Here is a 20,670-nt window from a genome sequence, read left to right on the forward strand (position 1 = left end):
GAAGTAGATCAGAAATTGCGACACGGAACATTATTTACCTCGAATTAGGTATTGAGCTAGATATGTGGGAAATGCTACGCCAGCTTTTTTTTTAGAGTCATATGTATATGTATATGTAACTAAAGCAAATACGAGTCTCGCGGAATACCTACACGCGCTTGACCGAAAGGTGCGAGATTGACCCCTGCCACTTTTAAGCGCCGGTGGAAAACTAATCACTCTTCCTCTTCTTAAGCTTTCTCTCTCTCCCTCTTAATCCTAAACTTTATATCACCACAGAAGAACTTTAACTATATCATTTCGAGTATCCGAGACCTCCCACAAAGGCCATTTCGCCCCGTGGTTCCTTTCTATCTTAAGACTACTACTTCTACCTGACTTCGCCTTCTTCCGGGCCCTCTTCGACCACCCATTGATATCGATTATCTCTCCGTGATTGTCTCCGAAGGGCTGAAAGCCAGTATCTCACAACTTTGGGAGAAAGAACTGTGTGAAATCACCGAGCCTTTGTTTAAGCCAAAAACCTTGGACGTTGCAAATTTCTTCAGAAAAGATGCTTGCAATGATGTTGTAGGGCTGAGCATTTTGGAGTTGCCAGAGTGAGAGCCCCTGCCTACTATCTATACACAATATCTGGTTTAATAAAGAGGTGGTTAGGCGAAATCTAAGCTAGATGCCAAGTTACTAAGGGTATTTATTCCTGACCTGTGTAGTGTAGTGCGGGGTTCAAACCTCCCAATTCAATGAAATGATTAGTGGATAAATTTCTTTGAGATTCGATAGATTTAGATAAGCAATAATATACTCCGTTATTCTTATGATCTAGCCTTAATATATTCATTCCATAGATAGTTGACAAGCGAAGCTCCACCAATTTCCCTTTAGTCCGCGGACTTCCCCCACTTCCTTTCTGTCCGCGTCGCTTACTGTTATAAGCCCCCCGATCCCCATAACTTCAATTTCAAACCCCCAAGTAATTTAATCTTATAATTATATTCTTGCCTCACCATGGCCACCATAGAGACCCAGGGAAATGAGGATGCATTCAAGCCCTATGACCAGTTTCTTCTCTTCGGAGACTCCATCACACAGATGGCTTGCAACCAAGAGCTAGGTTTCGCATTTCATGCTGCACTCCAAGAATGTGAGCCATTCTTCTGATAACCCCAGAGATTTGCATGGCCAGTAAGCTAATGAGAAAAAAACAACCAGCCTACAGTCGCAGGTTGGATGTCATCAACCGTGGGCTGGCGTAAGATCATCCAAGGCTATGGTATACTAGACTGAGATATGCTAATAAGCAACAGTGGATATTCAACAGCCCATGCTGTCAAGGTCTTTGACAAGTTCTTCCCTTCGCCGCAGACGGCCAATGTGCGGTTCATGGTAAGCCCACAATGGCAGAGCCATTTGCAATCTCGGATATATCTCAAGGACCAATTGACTAACATCGGATAGACTATCTTTTTCGGTGCCAATGATGCATGCGTTCCAACCCACAGCCAGCATGTGCCCCTGGACCAATATAAAGAGAACCTGAAGACAATCATTCAGCACCCAGCGACACGCGCACAGAACCCGCGACTCATTCTGATCAGCCCACCTCCCGTGAACGAATATCAACTGGAGGACTTTGATGCTGCAAAGGACACCCCATTCCCAAGCAGAACCGCCAGTTTCACCAAATCTTATGCAGTGGCTGCATGCGAAGTCGGTGCATCGCTCAATATCCCAGTAGTGGATTTGTGGTCCGCCTTCATGAAGCCCACTGGCTGGAAGGAGGGAGAACCTCTGATTGGGGCTCGCGATGTGCCGAGTAATGACATACTAGCTAGTTTTCTCACTGATGGTGCGTGGAAATGTCCATATTCCACTTTCTTTTCTCTTGTACTCACTCGTTATACAGGTCTGCATCTGACTCCCGCTGGTAACCGCATCGTCTACGATGAACTTATGAAGGTAATCCAGGCCAATTGGCCGGATCAGACCCCGGAGCTTCTTCCAATGGTGTTCCCCTCATGGGTTGACGCACCGAAATGAGCTGCTTAGGTCACAGATCGGGTTGTTGGGGTCGGTATAAGAAGAAACTTGGTTTAGGTTTTCTATTTATAAGATAACAGTGAGCAATTATATAAAGCATCCTGGAACATAAATGTGCAACTATTCGTACCGAGCTTTCCCTAGCGGGAGGAAATCGGCTGATGAGTCTCCGTACGATGTTTGATCCTCCAGTGCTATCCAACTCATTAACAGTGCCGTTTTCCCCAAGAAAGGCATCCATGCTGGGAATTTAAGACATGGATCGCAGTCATGTGATAGGAATGATATAAAAAAATACTTAAAATCGCGTTGTTGGCCCCCAATTTATCTCCATGCAATTTGGAATTTTAGTATAGTATTTCCGGTAGTGATGCGTTCTCTACCACGAATCCTCAGCAATCCCATCCGCCTTCATGCCCATTAAATAACGCGCAAGGTGTCAATTATAGGCCCATCATCGGAAGATTACCCCTTTGAAGGGGTCCGTATGTCGCGCTCTGACATCTATCTCAAGAAGCCCAATCTCCCATGGGGGTTCTCCATCTATGAATGCACTTACAAGGACGACAGAGCGTGGAATGAAATACTCCAGCGAATTCGGGAAAACGTCCAACAAACTATCGAATTGGAGTTTCGAGGTGAAGAAACCGACCTGCTAGAGAGTCATCAGCTCATGATCCATGATGATCCGGAGAAGTTAGTTCGATGGCGCGACCTCGCATGAGATGCGCGATCACTTCAATATCTGGTAGCGGAGCAGTTACCGCAGGTGGTTAACACGCCTGAAACTCTGCAGAGCCTGGTAAAGTAGTGCGAGGATAAGCCCATTCCCGGTCTAGAATGCACTTTCGGGGCACGATTTAACTTTGCCCTTTTCGTGGACGACATCTGCTTGGAGTCATTAGATCATATGCATGACCCGGCTGTTAAAATATTGTACAAGCAATGGGGGAATTTGACTCCTGAAGAGAGGAAGTACAACATTCATCCTGAATGGCATGATGGGGAGACGGATGATGGAGAAGATATTGTAGGATGGATGTACATGTCTATATTTCAGTATGCGGAGACGTATAACCGGTTTGAGTGGGCTCATCTAAATCTCTGGCATGACTTCTATCTTCGGCCACCTCTGATGCTTGACATTTATTGGGATAAGGAGAGCCAGCCAGGGTTCTGGCGACCTAAGAAATAGATGTCGAGCTGCCTATGCAACTGTGTGGCCGGGAGCTTTTTTATATACATTTGTCATCTCAAACACCCAAATTATCACTTTGTAAATTACACGGTCCCCCTTACCTACTCCGTATTCCCCTTCAACTTAGACCCTCGATCCTGACAACAGGGCTAATGCAGGCTAATGCACATATGGGATACCCGCTTCTTACCTGAGCTGCCCTAACTGGCACATACACAGTACTCTTAAACCCATACTCCGTACATGGAGTACCGTTTGGAAGAGTGCACCCTCGCAGAGTGCATACTACTTTACAATACAGCCCAACTCCACAGGGCAAATCTAGCCAATGTTATCGTAGAAGATATAAGGTCGAAACTAGTGTTGTGGGTATTTTTTTATAGGGAGCATTGCTTTGTGGTAAAATCATTGATAGTTTATAATGCTCTTTTTGATACGACGTTAAAAAATAACATAAGATAATACCCATTCGCTAAGCTGAAATACCTCTTGAACATGCCGTTACTCAAGTCTCTAAGAAAATTCTAACGCACATATTTGCCCTGAAATCCTGGTCAGTGAATGTATAAGAATAATAGCAAATACAGGTACATACCATGAAGCGCTTGTGGAAATCGGAACGAAGAAGATCCTGAAAATGAATTAGTTTGTGGTCTTAAGAATCAGTGAATGGAAATTAAACATACGTTGACGAATTCCTTGCCGTCTCTGTTCTCCGTTCCGCGAGCCTGGTTCTTGAATACAACGTCGTCATCCCAGCGCCGTTTCATGTTGAAATCCTGGGAATTGAGTAGAGGATTACCGCGCGCGATATCAACCTCTCGCTGCTCTTCTTCCTCGGCTGCACGTTCACGCTCCTGTTATGAATTAGCCACCATTATCGAGTCTAGGGTGCGAGAAAGCGAGATACCTCTTTCTCCTTTTGCTCCAATCGCTCTTTTTTGATCTTCTCAAGCTCACGCATTAACTCAGCTGCTTCATCTTCGTCATCACTGCGGTTTGTCAGTTTATTCGTCCTAGGTATGGGATCCAGGGTTCGACCCACCTATCCTCGTCACTGCTATCTTCTTCTGACGCGTCTGAGTCGGCATCTATGTCGCGCGTCTCCTCCAATATGCGCCGGCGTTTGGCCTCTGGGTCTTCTTCCTGGATGTCGCCATCTCCTCCATCTTCGGGCGCAGCTTCAAGTTGTCGCTTGGGGACTGAGGATTCAGCAATAGCTTGCTGGTCGACTGGAACGCCATTCTTCTTGGCGAAGTGTGCGGCTTCAGCCTGGAGAAGCTCTGCGCGAAGGTCACGGGACGATGGGTTGGCATCGGCTTCGCCGCCTTGTCCGGGTTGGCTAGAATAAGGTCAGTGATCGGTGCGGTCTGATCAAGTATAGTTCTACATACCGAACTTTCAGGTGTTTATGCGCAGGGAGGAGTCGCTGGTGGTAGGCCGGGCCACGGAGGGCTTCTTTGCCTTGCGCCTGTTGAAATCAGTCAGTGTCCATGAAGAGTTGTGGTGAGAAAAGTTGTCGTACTGGGTCAAAAGTAGGTCTGTGGGCTAAGAAAATGTTAGTTATGACCATTCAAACCCCCATATTTTGTTGCTAGTGGCATACCTGTAGTCATTTTGTGGTGTGGTTGCTAAGTTAAAGTTGGAAGTGCCGAGACGTTGATGGCTTCCAGCTTTCAATGTAAGTTGTCGCCTCAGGCACAAAATTCTCCTCACATCCCCCTCACCGCCCTACGGAAATCCCACTACTATTGGCGCAACCCTCGGAATAACCATAATCCGAACCGCTACAATGCGGTCTGCACGGGCAAAATGGCCCAAAAAAGAAAGCATCTCTGATCCCCGCGCCGGGGCTGTTAGACCTCCCTCAACGATGTCGAAAGAAGCGCAACTCTCAATCGCAGAGCGCGAATTTATTCTCGAGGCGCTCCGTGAGAATGTGCGCCTCGATGGTCGCCAGCCTGACGACTATCGTCCTCTGAATATCTCCTTTGGTGAAGAATATGGTCATGTCAAGCTGCAGCTTGGGAAGACGAAGTGAGCTCCAGATCCTTTGTTCGTCTACCGCAAATGACAATCACTGACTGACTGGTTCTCTAGCATTATTGTTCGCATCTCCGCTGAGGTCACCAAGCCGCGTGAAGATCGTCCCTTTGATGGTCTTTTCAACATCAACCTGGAGCTAAGTGCAATGGGCTCACCGGCCTGGGAAAACGGAAGGTATATACCACCTAGCGATTTCATTATACACTAAATTGTTCTGACAATTCACTCTACAGAACCAACGACATCGAGGCATATGCCACCAACACTCTTGACCGCATCATCCGCCATTCCAACGCCCTTGACACTGAATCTTTGTGCATTCTGAAGGGCGTGAGCTGCTGGTCAATCCGAGCCGATGTTCACATTATCGACCACGATGGCAACATTACGGATGCGGCCTGCATTGCGATCATGGCTGGACTGCAACACTTCCGCCGGCCGGATGCTGTGGTGAGAGACGGACGTGTCATAGTCTATGGTGTGGAGCAGCGTGTGCCTGTCGCACTCAACATCACACACAAACCTCTCTCGGTCACATTCCACACCTTCAATGACAGCAAACATGTCATTGTTGACGCCACCCTCAAGGAGGAGCAAGCTGCTGAGGGAGATATTGTCATTGGCATTAATAGCGCAGGCGATGTCTGTTACCTCTCGAAGTACGCAGGTTCACCCGCAGATGCCATGGCTATTGTGAACAAGACAAATGTGGCATGGGAAAAGGTTAAGGAGATCAATGCTGCTGTTGAGAAAGTCCTCCAGGCCGACCTGGCCAAGCGGGCGAAGATTGGCATGGCCGATGAGTCTCGGGCAGAGAATGACCGGCCTGTTCAAATCGAATAAACAGCATGTACTACCATTACTTTCATGATTGGGGGACTGGAGTTTCGCATGGCGTTTACATCAATGATACTTGACTGCCACATGATGGGCGACATATGAGTGCGAACTAGTAGATGAATGAACTAAACCACTCTTCCTAAATTGTAAATGTAAACTGGGCGCCTAAGATTTGGGAAATCAAAACGTTCAAATGCCTATGTCTATTTCCCCCCCTTCTTCTCCAGGCAACGTCCAACGTATCTTTATCTTTAAAACTTTAAAGTGGAACCAATGTTAGAACATTGTATATGCCCTGTAGGCTGCCGCCGCTTTAATGCTGGTGTAGTCATGTGATCTCTCAGTCACTGCTTACTCACCAGCTCTCATTGTCCAGTCAGCGAGCTGTACCTCAGCCAATCTAACTGACCAAAAGTGAATAGGGAAAGCGGTGAGGAGTAACTCTAAGCATGGCTCCCGCCCCACCCAACTTTCTTTCAACCAATCGCACTCATTCATCGAACTAATCGTACTCATCTATCATCAATCCCCTTCTCAACTGTCACAGCTGATCCGGCCGCCTTGCTTTTATTTGAGCTTCCATACCCTCCAGACTGGCCCCAAGTGCACCCCAATCTGGGTAATCGGCAGAATGGCATCATCATCAGAGACGGCGAGTCCCTCTGTGTCTTCTAGTCTTTTCGATACTCATAATCAAGCCAGAAGCTGGATCGAAAGCTGAATAGTTACACACCACTTAAACCCACGGATAAAACCAAGGACTTCCTCCGTGACTTCTTCAAGGTTCTTCCTCCTGATGGAAAAGAAAATCTGGCGGGCGACGTTTCGGGGTGTGCAAACGATGAGAAGCTTCGGCAACTGATCCAAAGCATCAGAAGTGGTTTATTGATTCCTATGAAAGCACAGGGTGGCAAAACACCCACTGAAATCACTCCGTCTCCGCGTTCTGGCGTTGAAGATTCAATCGAGAATCTCAAGAGCCTAAACATCGAGCCTATCAGTAGAAGCTCTCCATCGCAACTCCGGCACCGCTGTTTAGAAAGAGATGGCAACAAATGTCTTGCAACGGGGCAGTACAGTCACAGCCACGCCCATCCACGGAACGCAATAACGACCCATCTTGAAGCGGCCCATATTATTCCGTTTGCACTTGGATCCTTTCAGGCCAATGACGGCGAGGCAGTGGACAGACATGCAAAGATTTGGGTCAACCTAAGGCGCTACTTTCCAGTTCTTCGGAATATGTCCTTCACCTCAGAACAGATCAATTCGGAAAAGAACGTGCTGATGCTAGACGCCCCACTTCACATGGAATTCGGTCAATTCAGACTCATTTTTGAAGAAACCGGAGTTGCCCACCAATATCGAATCAAGACCTTTCCAGATACCGCCACAGGGCCAATACGAAATTTACCTAAAAGTCGGCTTGTCAAATTCAGAGTTCACAAAGGAAGAAGGGAACTTCCAGATCCTAAACTTCTCGGAATCCACGCTTGTATTGGAAACTTTCTACATATGAGTGGCCAGGCGGAGATAATCGACAAGGTCCTGGAAGATTTTGAAGAGTGTGGTGGGCTTGCCCCGAGTGGAAGCACCAACATCGAAGAACTTCTTGCAGTGAGCGGTCTCTCACTACTATCTTCGACTGCCCACGAAACGTCCGATTCCCAAAAGTCTACAGAGAAGTAACGTCCGACGGAGAGATCCAGTGTTATTGCTTCGGCTGTCCTCTTTTTCCGTAACGGTCCCATGTCCTTTAGAATAGTCATGATCAGCTTTGGCTTTCCGTATCTTATTTGTTATTGGAATCAAATATCACTATACTCTCATGTTAAATTGGTTCAACTTTTCAGTCACAGTCCACTTCTTCATTATGTGCTCCCAATGCCGTCTCCCACCGATTCCACTTAGTTTGAACTATAGATGGACCCATCTCTCCGTTGTCGTTTGAGTAACTCAGGGCCTCTCAGTAAGCAGCTTAAGATCGCTCGGTTGGCTGCTCAGGGCGGCAGGTTGACTGACTCAGACTGTGTGTGAAGTAAAGTGTGGATGCAGCCTTGTCCCATGGCCAGAGCTAGAGGATCCCTTTGACTATGATGGAACCCCCACATTTTCATGAGTATCTCAAACCTTTCCCCTCGCCTTCTTGGGGTTGAGTTCTGCATGGCTACCGTTTGAGGGCATATTGCCACGATCAGGCTGCAAGTGGGACTTATACTTTAAGGCTCCTCCAGGCCCTTCGTCTGAATCTCTCTAGGATTCAGTTCAATACAAGATATATTAACTCACCACTGTTTCGTTTCCGTTATGTTACCCCTTGTTTACCAGATTTTCCACCTGATTAACTAGCATCATTCTACCGGACAGCCTTTACCCTTACAGTCAATCACAGAGTGAGCTCCCCTACTTGCAGGATAGGGTGCCTTAAGGATGAACTGTGGATTGTAAAGGTGGTATCCAAGTAACAATGTGCAATTGAAGAACTAAATACATGTGTACTAATGAGTGTCCTTATATATGCAGTCCTCCATGGTGTGGCCTACAGCTAGGGTGTGGTATACTAGACTGTCCTTTCGAGTAGTCCCTCTGATATGTTGGTCGATGCCGTAATGGCAAAATAGGGGATCTAATCAATGGGGTTCAACTCTCTGTATTTCTGTATCGGCTCCCCTAACAAGTTATAATGTATTTCACTACCGAGCTGCTCACCCCAACCAAAACGCGTCTATGAACTAACACTTAGGCAATTCAACCACCTACTATGCCACCAATTCGCACCCAAAACTCTAGGAATTTGATAGAGCAAGAGGGTAGGATCTTACTAGCTATCTAGGCTTTAATATTTAAGAAATTACCACAATTCGCGAAGTATCGCGCCATTTCAATATACTACGTAGGCCGCGCCAAAACCTGTATACGGGTTAAGATCTATAACCCGAGCCCAACCCGCAAAACCCGCAAAACCCGCAAGTTCACTGGAAATTTATGCAGTTATACAATTTTGCAGGTCAAAAAACAGTCGGCAAAACCCACCTAAGCTCCACTTTCGCGTTTTTTTTGCGGGGTATGGCGCAGACTACTACTAGCCTACTATGACCTACTAGAAGCAACTGGTAAATTACCACCTAAAACTCTGACAACCTGACGATTCCCCCATTCGGAAATGTCCCCGCATTTGGCTTGGAAGATCATCGGGATCGGCGCAAATGTTGATATCATGCCCGATTTCGTTTTCGTTATATCACTCAACTCGTGCTAATGATACCCCGAGATCCTAGAATGAGTGGATCTAGGTAAACGAAGACCTCCGGGTGAACAAAGACCACTATGCGCAGCTAAATACTTAATCGGACGCTCAGCCTTTGAAGTGGTTTACCAAACTCGTTCAACATGAGGTCGATTCTTCCCCTTTTCTTCGCACTAACTTGTCTCGCTGTACCCTACGCCGAATACATCTACGCCCCGCCCTCGAGAACATTGATTCCACCAGTGGTAGTCGGCATAAACGGCTCCGTCACAAACCCAGCGTCTCTGACCAATGCTAGTGACACCCACCCAGCTATCTTCGATGGTCTGTCGTCGGTGACATTTGACTTCCAGAAGAATATTGCCGGGATAGTGTCCATCGATGTCGCTTCGGCTTCTTCGGACGCCTTCATTGGTGTAACATTTTCCGAGTCAAGCTTATACGTCAGCGAGCAGGCGTGCGATGCCACAGCGGACGCAGGATTTGACAGTCCTATCTGGTTCTCCTTTGCAGATGGGCCTGGTCTCTACACAGCAGCAAAGAAGCACAACAGAGGCGGGTTCCGGTACATGACTTTGGTCAGCAATACCACGGCGACAGTATCTCTGAATCGCGTGACGGTCAACTTCACAGCCGCACCAGCACAAGACCTACGCGCATACACGGGTTACTTCCACTCGGATGACGAAATACTCAATCGGATTTGGTATGCCGGTGCATATACGAACCAGCTGTCGACCATTGACCCAGCCTCGGGCAACGCTCTCCCCTGGTATCGCATAATCAACAGTACGGAGACCATTGCGCTCCCAGATACCGTTCCGTGGTGGAGCAACTACACCATTTCCAATGGCAGTAGTGTTCTTACCGATGGCGCTAAAAGAGATCGGCTGATTTGGCCCGGCGATATGTCTATCTCGCTGGAATCGATCGGCGTGAGCACGTATGATCTCTATAGTGTAAGGGTGGCTCTGGAGCTGCTACTTTCTTTGCAGAAAGAGGACGGCCGTCTGCCGTATGCCAGTCCGCCCTTTGGTGATACCATCAGCTTTACATATCACTGCCACAGTCTCCACGGTGTTGCTCTGTACTATCTCTATTCTGGCGATAGGGACTGGTTGTCTCGGTACTGGGACCAGTTCAAACTAGGCATTGACTATGCGCTGTCGAGTGTCGATACCACCGGCCTAGCTAACATTACTGCCCCATCGGACTGGCTGCGTTTCGGCATGGGCGGTCATGTACGTTTCCATTCATCTCCTTCCCATGTCACGGGGAAATATGACACGGAGCGACATAAAGGACAAGCTGACAAAACTAGAATATCCAAGCCAACTCCCTCCTCTACTATGTCCTCAACCAAGGCCTGACCTTGGCAGCAGTCCTGAACGACACCTCGGTCCAGCACACCTGGACCACCAAAGGACGAAAGGTAAAGACTGCGGCAAACCAGCTCCTCTGGGACCCCAGCAGCGGCCTTTTCCGTGACAATGAGACCACGACCCTCTACCCTCAGGATGGAAACGTCTGGGCCGTGAAGTCCAACCTGACCCAGTCACTGTCGCAGATCCGACAAATCTCAAAGTCCCTGCGCAACCGCTGGGGCAAATACGGTGCGCCCGCACCTGAGGCCGGACGCACTGTGTCACCCTTCATTAGTGGGTTCGAGCTTCAAGCGCACTTCATTGCCGGAAACCCCAACTCCGCGTTGGACTTACTCCGTCTGGAATGGGGTTTCATGATGGATGACCCACGCATGACCAACTCAACCTTCATTGAAGGCTATTCAACCGACGGTTCGCTGCATTACGAGCCGTACACTAACGACCCCCGCGTATCGCACGCGCACGGCTGGTCTACCGGCCCAACATCCGTTCTCACGAACTACGCCGCGGGTCTCAAGTTGACTTCCGCGGCAGGAGCGACCTGGTCCATTGCTCCACAGCCTGGTAATCTGACATCTGTCGATGCGGGTTTTACCACGAAGCTTGGCGCTTTTGCGGTTACTTTTGAGATGCGCAATGGTACATACAAGCGTCTGCGCTTCAGTACTCCAGTCGGAACAACAGGGCGTGTTGTTCTGGCAGGGGCGAACGGAAGTTTAGTCAGCGTCAATGGGACTAGGGTTGTACTCGGTGCTGATGGTGTGGTTAGTGGGCTGGCCGGCGGGAATTGGACTCTTGCTCTTGCAAGCTCAACCAGAACAGGGAGAATGAACCGGTAGGATTGGTTTGATTTAGTCATTCAACAGATACCGTTGATATAAAGTTTGTAGCTGCTACCAGGCCTTGTTATATTCTCTGTTCCAGAAGGGATATGGATGGTATTTTCATGTATTTTGACCCGTTGCTAAGTTGAACCCCTGAATTGAGGACCAGCCGTATATTGCATAGGCTTGAACCGCTTAAAATATGTAGGGGGTGAGTTATAGAATCTCCTACTCCATCCTGCTTTCACAACTTAAATCCGAACCACCTTTGGCTTTCTTTGATATCAAATGCAATTTCTCGGGGGTTTCATGGTGTGCCATCTTACTGATGTTAACTATGTCAGAACTACTCCCTACGATTGGGACCCACCCTCGAGGCTTTTTCGATTAGCTGAACTGATTACGAACTCTGACAAGGAAACGAATTGTTTTCAGTTGAAGTGGAGACTTTGTGCGTTTTATGCATTTTGTGGCTGTGTTGACCAGGAGCCCGGAGATTGTCCGAAGAGAATCTTTTGGCAGAACGACCCAGCATTGGTATCATCCATTTTCCTTGGTTTTGTCACATTAAAATACCGATTATGTTTTGCTTCTTCAGCCTCTAATCATCTATCGAATTATCTGCTCCCATGCCCTCCGTAACAGAGAGACCCTTACTATGCATGTCAATCAAGTAAGTGATCCGTTCTGCCAGGCGAGCGCCTGCATCTTTCTCAAACGTCCAAAGGAGCTCTTCCCAAGTTGCCTGTTGAACCTTGGCAGCGCGGGGAAACAGGCCCTTCTCATAGACGCTAGACGCGAGGTCGAGATTCTCAGGAGTCGCGATAATAGTTTGTGCGAGCTTGTAGGCATCGAACATGGCAGTATTGACCCCTTCTCCTGCGAACGGTGTCATGGCATGGGCTGCATCCCCCAAAAGCGTGAAGTGCTCCTTGTGTGGCCAGCGAATTCCAACAGGAAACATATATAGCGGACGAGGGATGATTTCACCATCACAGTTCAAAATCATTCGCAAAAGCTCCGGACTCCAGGTTCGGAATTCATCCAAGAGGAATCGTTTGACGGCGTGGCGGTTGGTGAAGTCTAGATCACCAGTCTTCATCCAACTTTCGGGCCTGCGAACGAAGGCATACACGCGGACCGAGCGGTCTCCCTGGCGCTGAGCCATCAGTACCCGATCATCCCCTCCGTAGACAAAGTAAGAACCATTGCCTAGCATAGAATCCATGTCGACATCGATTGCAGCTGGGTTGGTAATCCAGAGCTCAAACCCTGTGGTACCAGAATAAAACGGTGCAATATGGCTGACGACCGGGCGAACCTTGGACCAGACGCCATCTGCGCCCACGATCAGATCATAGCCACGTTCTTTTCCATGGGTAAAATGCAAGGTTCCATCCTCATCCACATGCTTGAGGTGATGATTCCACCGGATGCGCTCTGGCGGGATGGAGAACAAAAGCAAGTCGCGCAATGCTGGCCGGTCAATCTCAGGCCGTCCCTTGGTTTGGCCTCGGCTGTCAAGCAAAAGTTCATTGTTTCGATCTGCAATGATGAGATCCTCTGCCTCATAGGAGACATGCTTTTCGTATTCTTCCCAAAGGCCTGCCTCTTGGATGACCCGTTGTCCCGTCGATTTGTGGAGATCAAGAATCCCGCCAGTGACTCTGCGAGCGTCTTCTGACTTGTCCGATTCAAAGATCGTGAAGGGTATCTTAGCGAGATGGAGAAATCGAGCCAAAGTGAGCCCACCAGGGCCAGCACCAATAATGGCGACTTTTGGTTGTTTTTGTTGGATCATAATGGAGGGTATAAGGAACCAATATCAGAAGAAGTGGTTCAAAGTAGAATCGAAATAAAATCAAGTGACGTTACTGTGTTCGTTGACAGATGAGACAGGTCCTACCATTCATGAAATGTAGTCCATGTCCTTTAGACGGTGATATAAATCAGATTATCTCCGAAATATCGGGTTCGGTGATGAAAAAAGCCGATGCGAATCCACGACATCTCCCGATTTTGCCTGAAGATAGACTTTAGGTTCTACAGGAACTACCCGAGCCTTCTTATGTATATATTTATCTACCAAAAGACAAAGTCTCCTTGATTGCTGCTCGCGAGAGTCGCTCCATTAAGATGATTCTTCTCTTCGTATTGGTAATGGATCACGACATAGAAAGTTCATACGCCGAAGGTTCAACGGAAGTCGGCTTTAGCAGAAGAAGTGGAACAGCTAGTTGCGGCTTTTGCGGATGTTGTCAAAAGCCAGGGAATCCCAACAAGTTCCAGGAATCGGAATTGATGAAGTCGATCACCATCTAGATTATTTGTGCGTATCACCGGTTCACTGGGTCGAAATTACGGGTTCCCATGTCAGGATGATCTTCCGTACTTTTACAAAGTCATGACCATGAGCGACAAGCGGCATTCTGCTGCAGGCATTCCCATGTCGGCCCTTCGGTCTTTTCAAGGCCGATTTAACTAGTTCAATAATTTGAAATCTTGTGGTCGTAGTCTGGTTGCCTTTCTTCAATGACTTCCTAGGATACCGAAGCTTTTAAATCAGATCCCGGGTTCCGTTCACAACTCCATAACTTCAATAGACACATATTGAGTAATTTCCATTCCATTCAAGCATGTCCAAGATATTTGTTGTCTTCGGTGCAACAGGCAACCAAGGAGGTTCGGTCATCGATTCGATCCTGTCCGACCCGGAACTTTCGCGGGATTTCAGGATTCGAGGTGTCACGCGCAATCCAGATAGTGCGAGAGCTACGAACTTGAAGGGCAAGGGCGTCGAAATGGTTGCGGTACGAGCAACCCTAGATGATGTATACCAAAGATATTGACAAAGAGAACAGGCAGATCTATCAAACCCTACCTCTCTGGCCCGCGCGTTAGAAAAGGCCCATACCGTCTTTCTCGTCACCAACTTCTGGGAATATCTTGATCGTGATGTGGAGACCACCCAAGGCAAGAATGTTGCAAACGCATGTTCGTCCACCGGCGTGCAGCATCTCATTTGTTCAACCGCGGTCAACGTGACGGAAGCGAGCCAGGGTCGACTGACCCACGTCAAGCACTTCGACAGCAAGGCCGATATTGAACAGTACGTGCGCGAAAAACAACTTCCAGCGACGTTTGTACATACGGGTTTCTACATGTCGAATGCCTTTACCCAGTCGATCATCCGGAAACAACCTGCCAACACGTATGTGTTGGCAATTCCTGTCGGCAATGAGGCAGTCTTGCCGATGTTTGATGCCGCTGCGGATACCGGTACCTTCCTTTCTCTTATGGTCTCATTTGGCGAGGAACGTAGTTCAACTGACTCCACAATTAGGGAAATTTGTCAAGGTAGCCATTAAAAACCGCCCTGCTATGCTCGGCAGACAGATCTTCGCATGCGCCGGTTATTATCGTCCTTCGCAACTCGCACAGGAGTTTGCAGAGGTTATGGGTAAACATACTGAGTTAGTGCGGTTGACTGAAGAAGAGTACAAAGCCTATGTTATACCTTCCAGTTTCGGTCAAGAAGCCTATGAAACATATCTCCTTATGGTGGATCCTGGCTACTATGTTGGCAAGGGACTGGGGGAGAGCCTCGAGTTATTAGATGAGAAGCCTACATCCTGGAAAGAGTTTGTGCATAAGAACAAACACAAATTCGCATAGCATCCTCGGTTATACCTGGACCCGGCAAATGGGTCATGTTGAAACAGGGAAGATGTTAAACAACTACCACAGGTAGTTTCACAGATAATAGATCTGGAACGACCGATTGCATGCTCTTGATATATGGAAGAATATCGTTGTTCTCTCTTAATTTTATAATGATAATGAGTAAACAGAAGTAGGATTTAGCTTTCAACGACTAAAGCACATTGATGAGGTGGACTACGCTTTTTATCCAGTATGTGATATGACCCAGGCACCGAATGAATAGACTGAATGTGAGGTTCTTCATCTTGAGACAAATCTAGATAATCAGATAATCAGATAGGTATTTGTATAAACAATATATCTACGTTTCAACGAGGATGCAAGATTGTAGGGTTGCCATCTAATATTCCGGATGCCCTTCATAACTCAGGCCTAACTCATCACATAACTAGCATTCGTACATTTGTGCAATGAGCTCACTCATTTGTTTGTGCCACTGGCTTTTCTTCCACCCATTCAACCTTTCCGGGTACAGTGGCATCCCTCTTTCCAATGTGGCGTCATGGGCCAACGCCACAAACACCCTTCCATCTGCCTCCAGTTCTCTTACCAAGTCCATTGTGTTAATGGCGGTCTGTGGGTCTTTGTGGAAGCTCTTTGTTCCGTTAGGTCCTACCGTAACGCTCACAGGCCTCTTCCCCGAGAGGAGGTCACGGTGATGACAGCAGTCTCCTCCCATAAAGACCCACTCTTGCGGCCCAGTCTGCGCAAGGCCACTTAAGTGACCCGGCATATGGCCGGGCGTATCGAGTATATAGAAGCTTCCATCACCAAAGTAGTCGTAGGCGCGGGGGAATGGACCGATCGGTACCCATTTCTCTGACTCAAGACTGAGTTCTAGGAATCCAGGATGCTCAAGGACCGAACCAAGAAACGGGGATCTCGGGTCACTGGGAAACCCTGGCGTTGTGGCGGCCCGACTTCCTGGACCAACAATGACAGAAGCGTGAGGAAATTTGTTGCAGTCCCCTATGTGATCGAAGTGCAGATGTGAGAGCACAATAGCAGAGATACTATCCGCGGAATGGGGGCCGGAATTGAGGATATCGGCTGCATCCATGGGTATATCCGGGCTGATGTATGGATACTCATCGACAATAATCGGGGGGTAGTTTTCAAGATCCTAGAGACGGTCAACCTTCATCTCCATGTTTCATGCCTGCTACGTGACAGACCTTTCGCATGCCTAGATCGAAAAGAACATTCTTTCCGGACGGGTGCCGAATGAGGAAACTGTAGTCGGGAGAGTGTTGACGTGCTGCACGTATGTCCTCGTCACCATCTTCGAACAGCCAGCGATCGGGAAGATAAAGCTTTCCTGTTAAGAGAGCAAAGACCTCAATGGAGGTGGAAGACTCAGGGAGATGTGCCATACTAGCTGACGGATCTTCCAAGCGTGAAACGTAGAGAATCACAAAGCATAATTTTTCTCACATCTTAAGAGTGATCACGTGTAGGTCTATGCTGTGATATGAGAGGGCCGGTCGTTCGGTCTTTGAAGGGTTTTGTCGGATTCTGTCGTGTTATGGGAAATACCGAGAATTACAAAACCGGCACGGAGTGGAAGGTCCCCACTCTATTGTAAACGGTAATAGTGGGTTGGTTGAGTTGACGGAATCCAGGTTCACTTGTTCACACGAAGCGACTTCCCCTAAGGTACAATTGTGTTTGAACTCTCAGGTATCACATGTTCCTATAGTAGTAGACTAAATATCTCCTTCCTCCTACATCTATCTGTACAACATACCATTATTCACAATACCCTACACTGTGTGTGCCTTTCATGATCTCATCTACCTAGCAGGCTCTAACGAATTGGCATACAGATGAAACAATACGATCTGGCACAGATGCTGTTTTAATCATGCTGTATGTCACGATGCCAAGCATGAAAACTGTTATTATGCATTCCCTTGTTCACATAGGTGAATCATTATATTCCAGAAACAGCTCCGTCTCTGGCATACTGAACATCTCAGAATAGTTCTCTGCTCCAGTCAGCATCAACTGGTTGACAGCACAATTATCTGCGTTCCAGAAGACTGGGAATGGGTTGTCCATGACAACGAACTGTATGACCCAGAATCCGTATAAGTTCCCTGCATGGCCCTCCTTTCATCATCGAAAAAATCCTGCGAAAGCCTTAAAAACCTCTGAAAGAGCGTCTGCAATCGGACAAGGGGATAGCTAACTCCACTTTGAGCTAGGCAATCAACTATAGCCTTCATGAGGTTGAAATCGCCGATATCAGATGTAGCAACAACATTGCAGAATAGAACAAGGTATGCTGTCACAGGGTAGAGCAGGACAGTCCTACAGTACGATTAGAATGTACCTCTTATAATCAGGCTAGCAGTATTAGATACATACCGATTCAGAAAATTGACTGCCGTTTGTTTCTCAGAAGATTGGCACATAGATACTAACATAGAGAGTTCTTGACGAGCAGACTGCAGATAACTCTCCGTTGTCCCGGGTGTTTGAATGTGTCCCTTCTGAAGAAGATATAATATTGCGGTCATGACCGACTGGTAGGCGTACTTCAGTGTAGAGATTTCCGCCTGGGAGTCAAGTCCCTTCCAATGAGAAGAGAACGAAAAGATCTAAACGCCGAGTTAGTAGATCATTACAGAGAAACGGAAGACCCAATATAGAGCCTATGCTTACCTGGATCATTCTTCCTTGAATAGATTGCATCTTCTGTAATATGTATTTTTCTGGATGATGGAGTAATAATTCATGTTCGTTGGTCAATTGACGGCTCAATGAACGACCCAATGACCAGGATATGATTGTATCTTGTACATGGGCAAGATCGAGATAAATGAGTAGGAGTTCAGATATCGGAGGGTAAGTAGGGTATAAGTCACAGAGATTGAATGGTACTTCAACGTGGAGAGGGCACCACGCTTTCCGTGATTTGAACGCATAGTTTCTGTTTAATGTGTAACACCGAATAAAACAGAAAACTTCTTCCTCCGTTGCGTTTCCATGGAGAACCGTGTTCTCGAGATCCAAATCGATGCAAATTTTATAAGCGGATTCGATAAGGTCGCTGGCCAAATCAACGTCGCCACACGTTTGGTAAAGACCTAGACGTAGGTTAATTCTAAGGAATCGTCTTATTACTACGGTAATAGGAAGCTTACCCCACAGATAAGAGCTTGTAGAAGTCCAAGGGATGGTGTTGTTCGAAGCGGTATCTGCTTGAATGCAGCCTGGGCGGCAGATCTATACTCTGTGGCACTCTTCCTTAGCTCAAGGGTAAGTTCAGAATCATCTTCAAGGTTCATCACAGTTGTGAGAAACCTATAAGCAAAAGCATTGACGCAGGCAGTATTGATTTGACACTCGGACGGCGGTGCTCTGTTGTGAAGGAGTGAAAGGCCCATTCGTTTCAACGTTGGTTTTGATATATGTCGGAAGTAATCCGCGATAAACGACCCAAATCTATCACTTTCGACATCTACGTAGTATTAGCTTTCTCTCGATTGCACATTTTGGTCTGCCAACAGTGGAGTACCTTTCAACATCCAGGCGAGGAATTCGGTAGAAGGAATACGAGATAGTACTCCGCCCTGCTCAATCCTCTGGTTGCCTTCTATAAGTTCTCTCGAATTGTGAGATAATATCTCGATGACAGACAAGGCCGATTCGAGAACCATGCGTCTATCCATAGTGAGACCTTGTAAATGTTGCAGTTGATGCTGGACTGTCATCTGCGCATCATAAGCTGGATCATACGAGAGTCTCGTTCCTGGCTTAAAGAAATCGTCTAGGTAGTGACTTGGGATGGAGCACTCTGGCATGACCTCAGTTGAGGTGTTATTGCTTATGTCTGCAACCTTCGCATCGAACCGATAATCAGGTATCATTTGAGTTTGGGGTTTGGAGGGGTTGCGGTTATTCCGATAACCCTGGCGGCGAATACGTTTACTTCTTCGCTTCGTATCTCGCCGACGATAACATGAAATTCCCGCATCCTGGCAGTTGCCACATGGATTGTGCCTATCGCAGCGAACCTGCGTATTTTGTAAGCATGTTTGGTTATGAATTCAATTTGTTTACTATACCTTGCGAGAATGGCATAGGTCACACTGCCGTGATACGATTAGTACGAGCAACATTTCGTTATCTTAGGTAGAATTCGCACCACTGATTGAGTTCGCGATCTGTGTTCAAGTAAAATATCGGTTGGCATGTTGAGAATCAATTCCAATTGCTCTTCAAAATGATAGTGGACGGGAAATGTCCGATACAAAAGCTTTTAAAGACAACATGGGGAAAATATCGAACCTGGAGCCAGGTGCTAAATATAAGATTCATGACAACCCAGAAAATTTCCAGCATTCGCCAAGCAATTTGGTAGGCAGTGTTCATCAACTTGGCGATTACTAGGATCCATTGATTTCTTGGTATAGTTCCTACAATTAGCTCCAGAAAATTTTCATTTTTTATCCTATTGGGGAGTCGCTCGTTGAAGGTTTAGTACAGTGAAGCAATCATACCGGTTAGCCGTACAATGGTACATATACTGATAGGGACGTATATTATAGTGCCATGCTCGATTTATTTCTGAAATCACATCTCGTTTGGTCAAAGAGTCTCTCCAATCCAATCTCGCTCCGGTGTTTTATACCTTCATTTAATCGCATTAATACCATTGGATTGCATTATGCAATATTTGAAAAGGTAGATGATACACTATCGCTATTTCCTATTCTTATATGGTAGACTACATGTGGGACAAAGTATCAACGAAGAAGAAAAACAAAAGATGCCAAGCGGGATTGCATCAGCCGAGAAAGAGATCGGCATGTATAGAGCCGAGTCACCGACTCCCTCTTACAACAGAATCGCATAGCAAAGGAAGCGATCGGACATTTAAAGCCCCGAACTGCCGACTCCTGCTGTATTCTATCCTAAGACGACTGCTAATCCGGCGTATAAATACATTTCGCCCAACTGGTAGTGTTGTACTATATTGGGCCGCCCCAATAATATCCACACACCACTCAAGAAAACCATGGAAGCTTCGCCCAGGATTGTCCAGATAGACCCCAAACGAATACGAAGTCCGAATTATATGTTAGAAACCGGGTATTATACCCAGAAAATCTTGTGACATAGGGTACCGGGCATACCGACACCGTCGATGTCCGTACAGCTTATTGAAATAGCGGGTTTCGTCATTTTTAGTTAGAGTTGTCAACATTGGTCATACATTGTTCGTACACCAGCTTTCTGTCAGTTGCTTCTAGTAGGTCAGTAGGAGGTTAGTAGTAGTCTACGCCATAACCGGTCCAAAGGTCATGGACCACCCGGAGGGTCACTGCTAGGTCTAATTATAATACTATATTATAATAC

The 20,670-nt window shown here is 47.0% G+C and overlaps 9 protein-coding genes across 9 annotated transcripts; 5 read left to right on the forward strand and 4 right to left on the reverse strand.

The window, feature by feature from the left end:
* Positions 1-1,008: 1,008 nt before the first annotated feature.
* Positions 1,009-2,040, forward strand: N7537_002408 (SGNH/GDSL hydrolase family protein; the record flags this gene model as incomplete). Its single annotated transcript, XM_056893466.1, has 5 exons — positions 1,009-1,144; positions 1,213-1,252; positions 1,308-1,386; positions 1,459-1,849; positions 1,907-2,040. 5 exons carry the CDS (start codon positions 1,009-1,011, stop codon positions 2,038-2,040), a joined length of 780 nt encoding a protein of 259 aa, XP_056758461.1.
* A 1,722-nt stretch (positions 2,041-3,762) lies between these two features.
* Positions 3,763-4,854, reverse strand: N7537_002409 (spliceosome-associated CWC15 family protein; the record flags this gene model as incomplete). Its single annotated transcript, XM_056893467.1, has 8 exons — positions 3,763-3,780; positions 3,834-3,869; positions 3,925-4,095; positions 4,149-4,230; positions 4,284-4,580; positions 4,633-4,709; positions 4,764-4,786; positions 4,845-4,854. 8 exons carry the CDS (start codon positions 4,852-4,854, stop codon positions 3,763-3,765), a joined length of 714 nt encoding a protein of 237 aa, XP_056758462.1.
* Positions 4,855-5,030: 176 nt separating this feature from the next.
* On the forward strand, positions 5,031-6,127 carry N7537_002410 (exosome non-catalytic core subunit RRP45; the record flags this gene model as incomplete). Its single annotated transcript, XM_056893468.1, has 3 exons — positions 5,031-5,275; positions 5,339-5,458; positions 5,518-6,127. The coding sequence occupies 3 exons, from the start codon at positions 5,031-5,033 to the stop codon at positions 6,125-6,127; spliced, it is 975 nt and encodes a 324-aa protein (XP_056758463.1).
* Positions 6,128-6,755: 628 nt separating this feature from the next.
* Positions 6,756-7,813, forward strand: N7537_002411 (HNH endonuclease signature motif containing protein; the record flags this gene model as incomplete). The annotated part of the gene is made up of 2 exons (XM_056893469.1): positions 6,756-6,788; positions 6,827-7,813. 2 exons carry the CDS (start codon positions 6,756-6,758, stop codon positions 7,811-7,813), a joined length of 1,020 nt encoding a protein of 339 aa, XP_056758464.1.
* A 1,701-nt stretch (positions 7,814-9,514) lies between these two features.
* Positions 9,515-11,595, forward strand: N7537_002412 (putative alpha-L-rhamnosidase A; the record flags this gene model as incomplete). The annotated part of the gene is made up of 2 exons (XM_056893470.1): positions 9,515-10,612; positions 10,693-11,595. 2 exons carry the CDS (start codon positions 9,515-9,517, stop codon positions 11,593-11,595), a joined length of 2,001 nt encoding a protein of 666 aa, XP_056758465.1.
* A 586-nt stretch (positions 11,596-12,181) lies between these two features.
* On the reverse strand, positions 12,182-13,381 carry N7537_002413 (FAD-dependent oxidoreductase; the record flags this gene model as incomplete). Its single annotated transcript, XM_056893471.1, has 1 exon — positions 12,182-13,381. One exon carries the CDS (start codon positions 13,379-13,381, stop codon positions 12,182-12,184), a length of 1,200 nt encoding a protein of 399 aa, XP_056758466.1.
* Positions 13,382-14,216: 835 nt separating this feature from the next.
* Positions 14,217-15,255, forward strand: N7537_002414 (NmrA/HSCARG family protein; the record flags this gene model as incomplete). The annotated part of the gene is made up of 3 exons (XM_056893472.1): positions 14,217-14,390; positions 14,442-14,859; positions 14,924-15,255. The coding sequence occupies 3 exons, from the start codon at positions 14,217-14,219 to the stop codon at positions 15,253-15,255; spliced, it is 924 nt and encodes a 307-aa protein (XP_056758467.1).
* Positions 15,256-15,691: 436 nt separating this feature from the next.
* On the reverse strand, positions 15,692-16,676 carry N7537_002415 (MBL fold metallo-hydrolase; the record flags this gene model as incomplete). The annotated part of the gene is made up of 2 exons (XM_056893473.1): positions 15,692-16,426; positions 16,479-16,676. The coding sequence occupies 2 exons, from the start codon at positions 16,674-16,676 to the stop codon at positions 15,692-15,694; spliced, it is 933 nt and encodes a 310-aa protein (XP_056758468.1).
* A 544-nt stretch (positions 16,677-17,220) lies between these two features.
* Positions 17,221-19,430, reverse strand: N7537_002416 (Zn(II)2Cys6 transcription factor domain-containing protein; the record flags this gene model as incomplete). The annotated part of the gene is made up of 7 exons (XM_056893474.1): positions 17,221-17,345; positions 17,375-17,616; positions 17,674-17,906; positions 17,971-18,395; positions 18,458-18,769; positions 18,827-19,325; positions 19,377-19,430. The coding sequence occupies 7 exons, from the start codon at positions 19,428-19,430 to the stop codon at positions 17,221-17,223; spliced, it is 1,890 nt and encodes a 629-aa protein (XP_056758469.1).
* Positions 19,431-20,670: the final 1,240 nt, after the last annotated feature.

Source organism: Penicillium hordei (assembly GCF_028827395.1).
Source record: "Penicillium hordei strain IBT 12815 chromosome Unknown utg000001l_segment0_segment0, whole genome shotgun sequence".
Classification (NCBI taxonomy): Eukaryota; Fungi; Ascomycota; class Eurotiomycetes; order Eurotiales; family Aspergillaceae; genus Penicillium; species Penicillium hordei.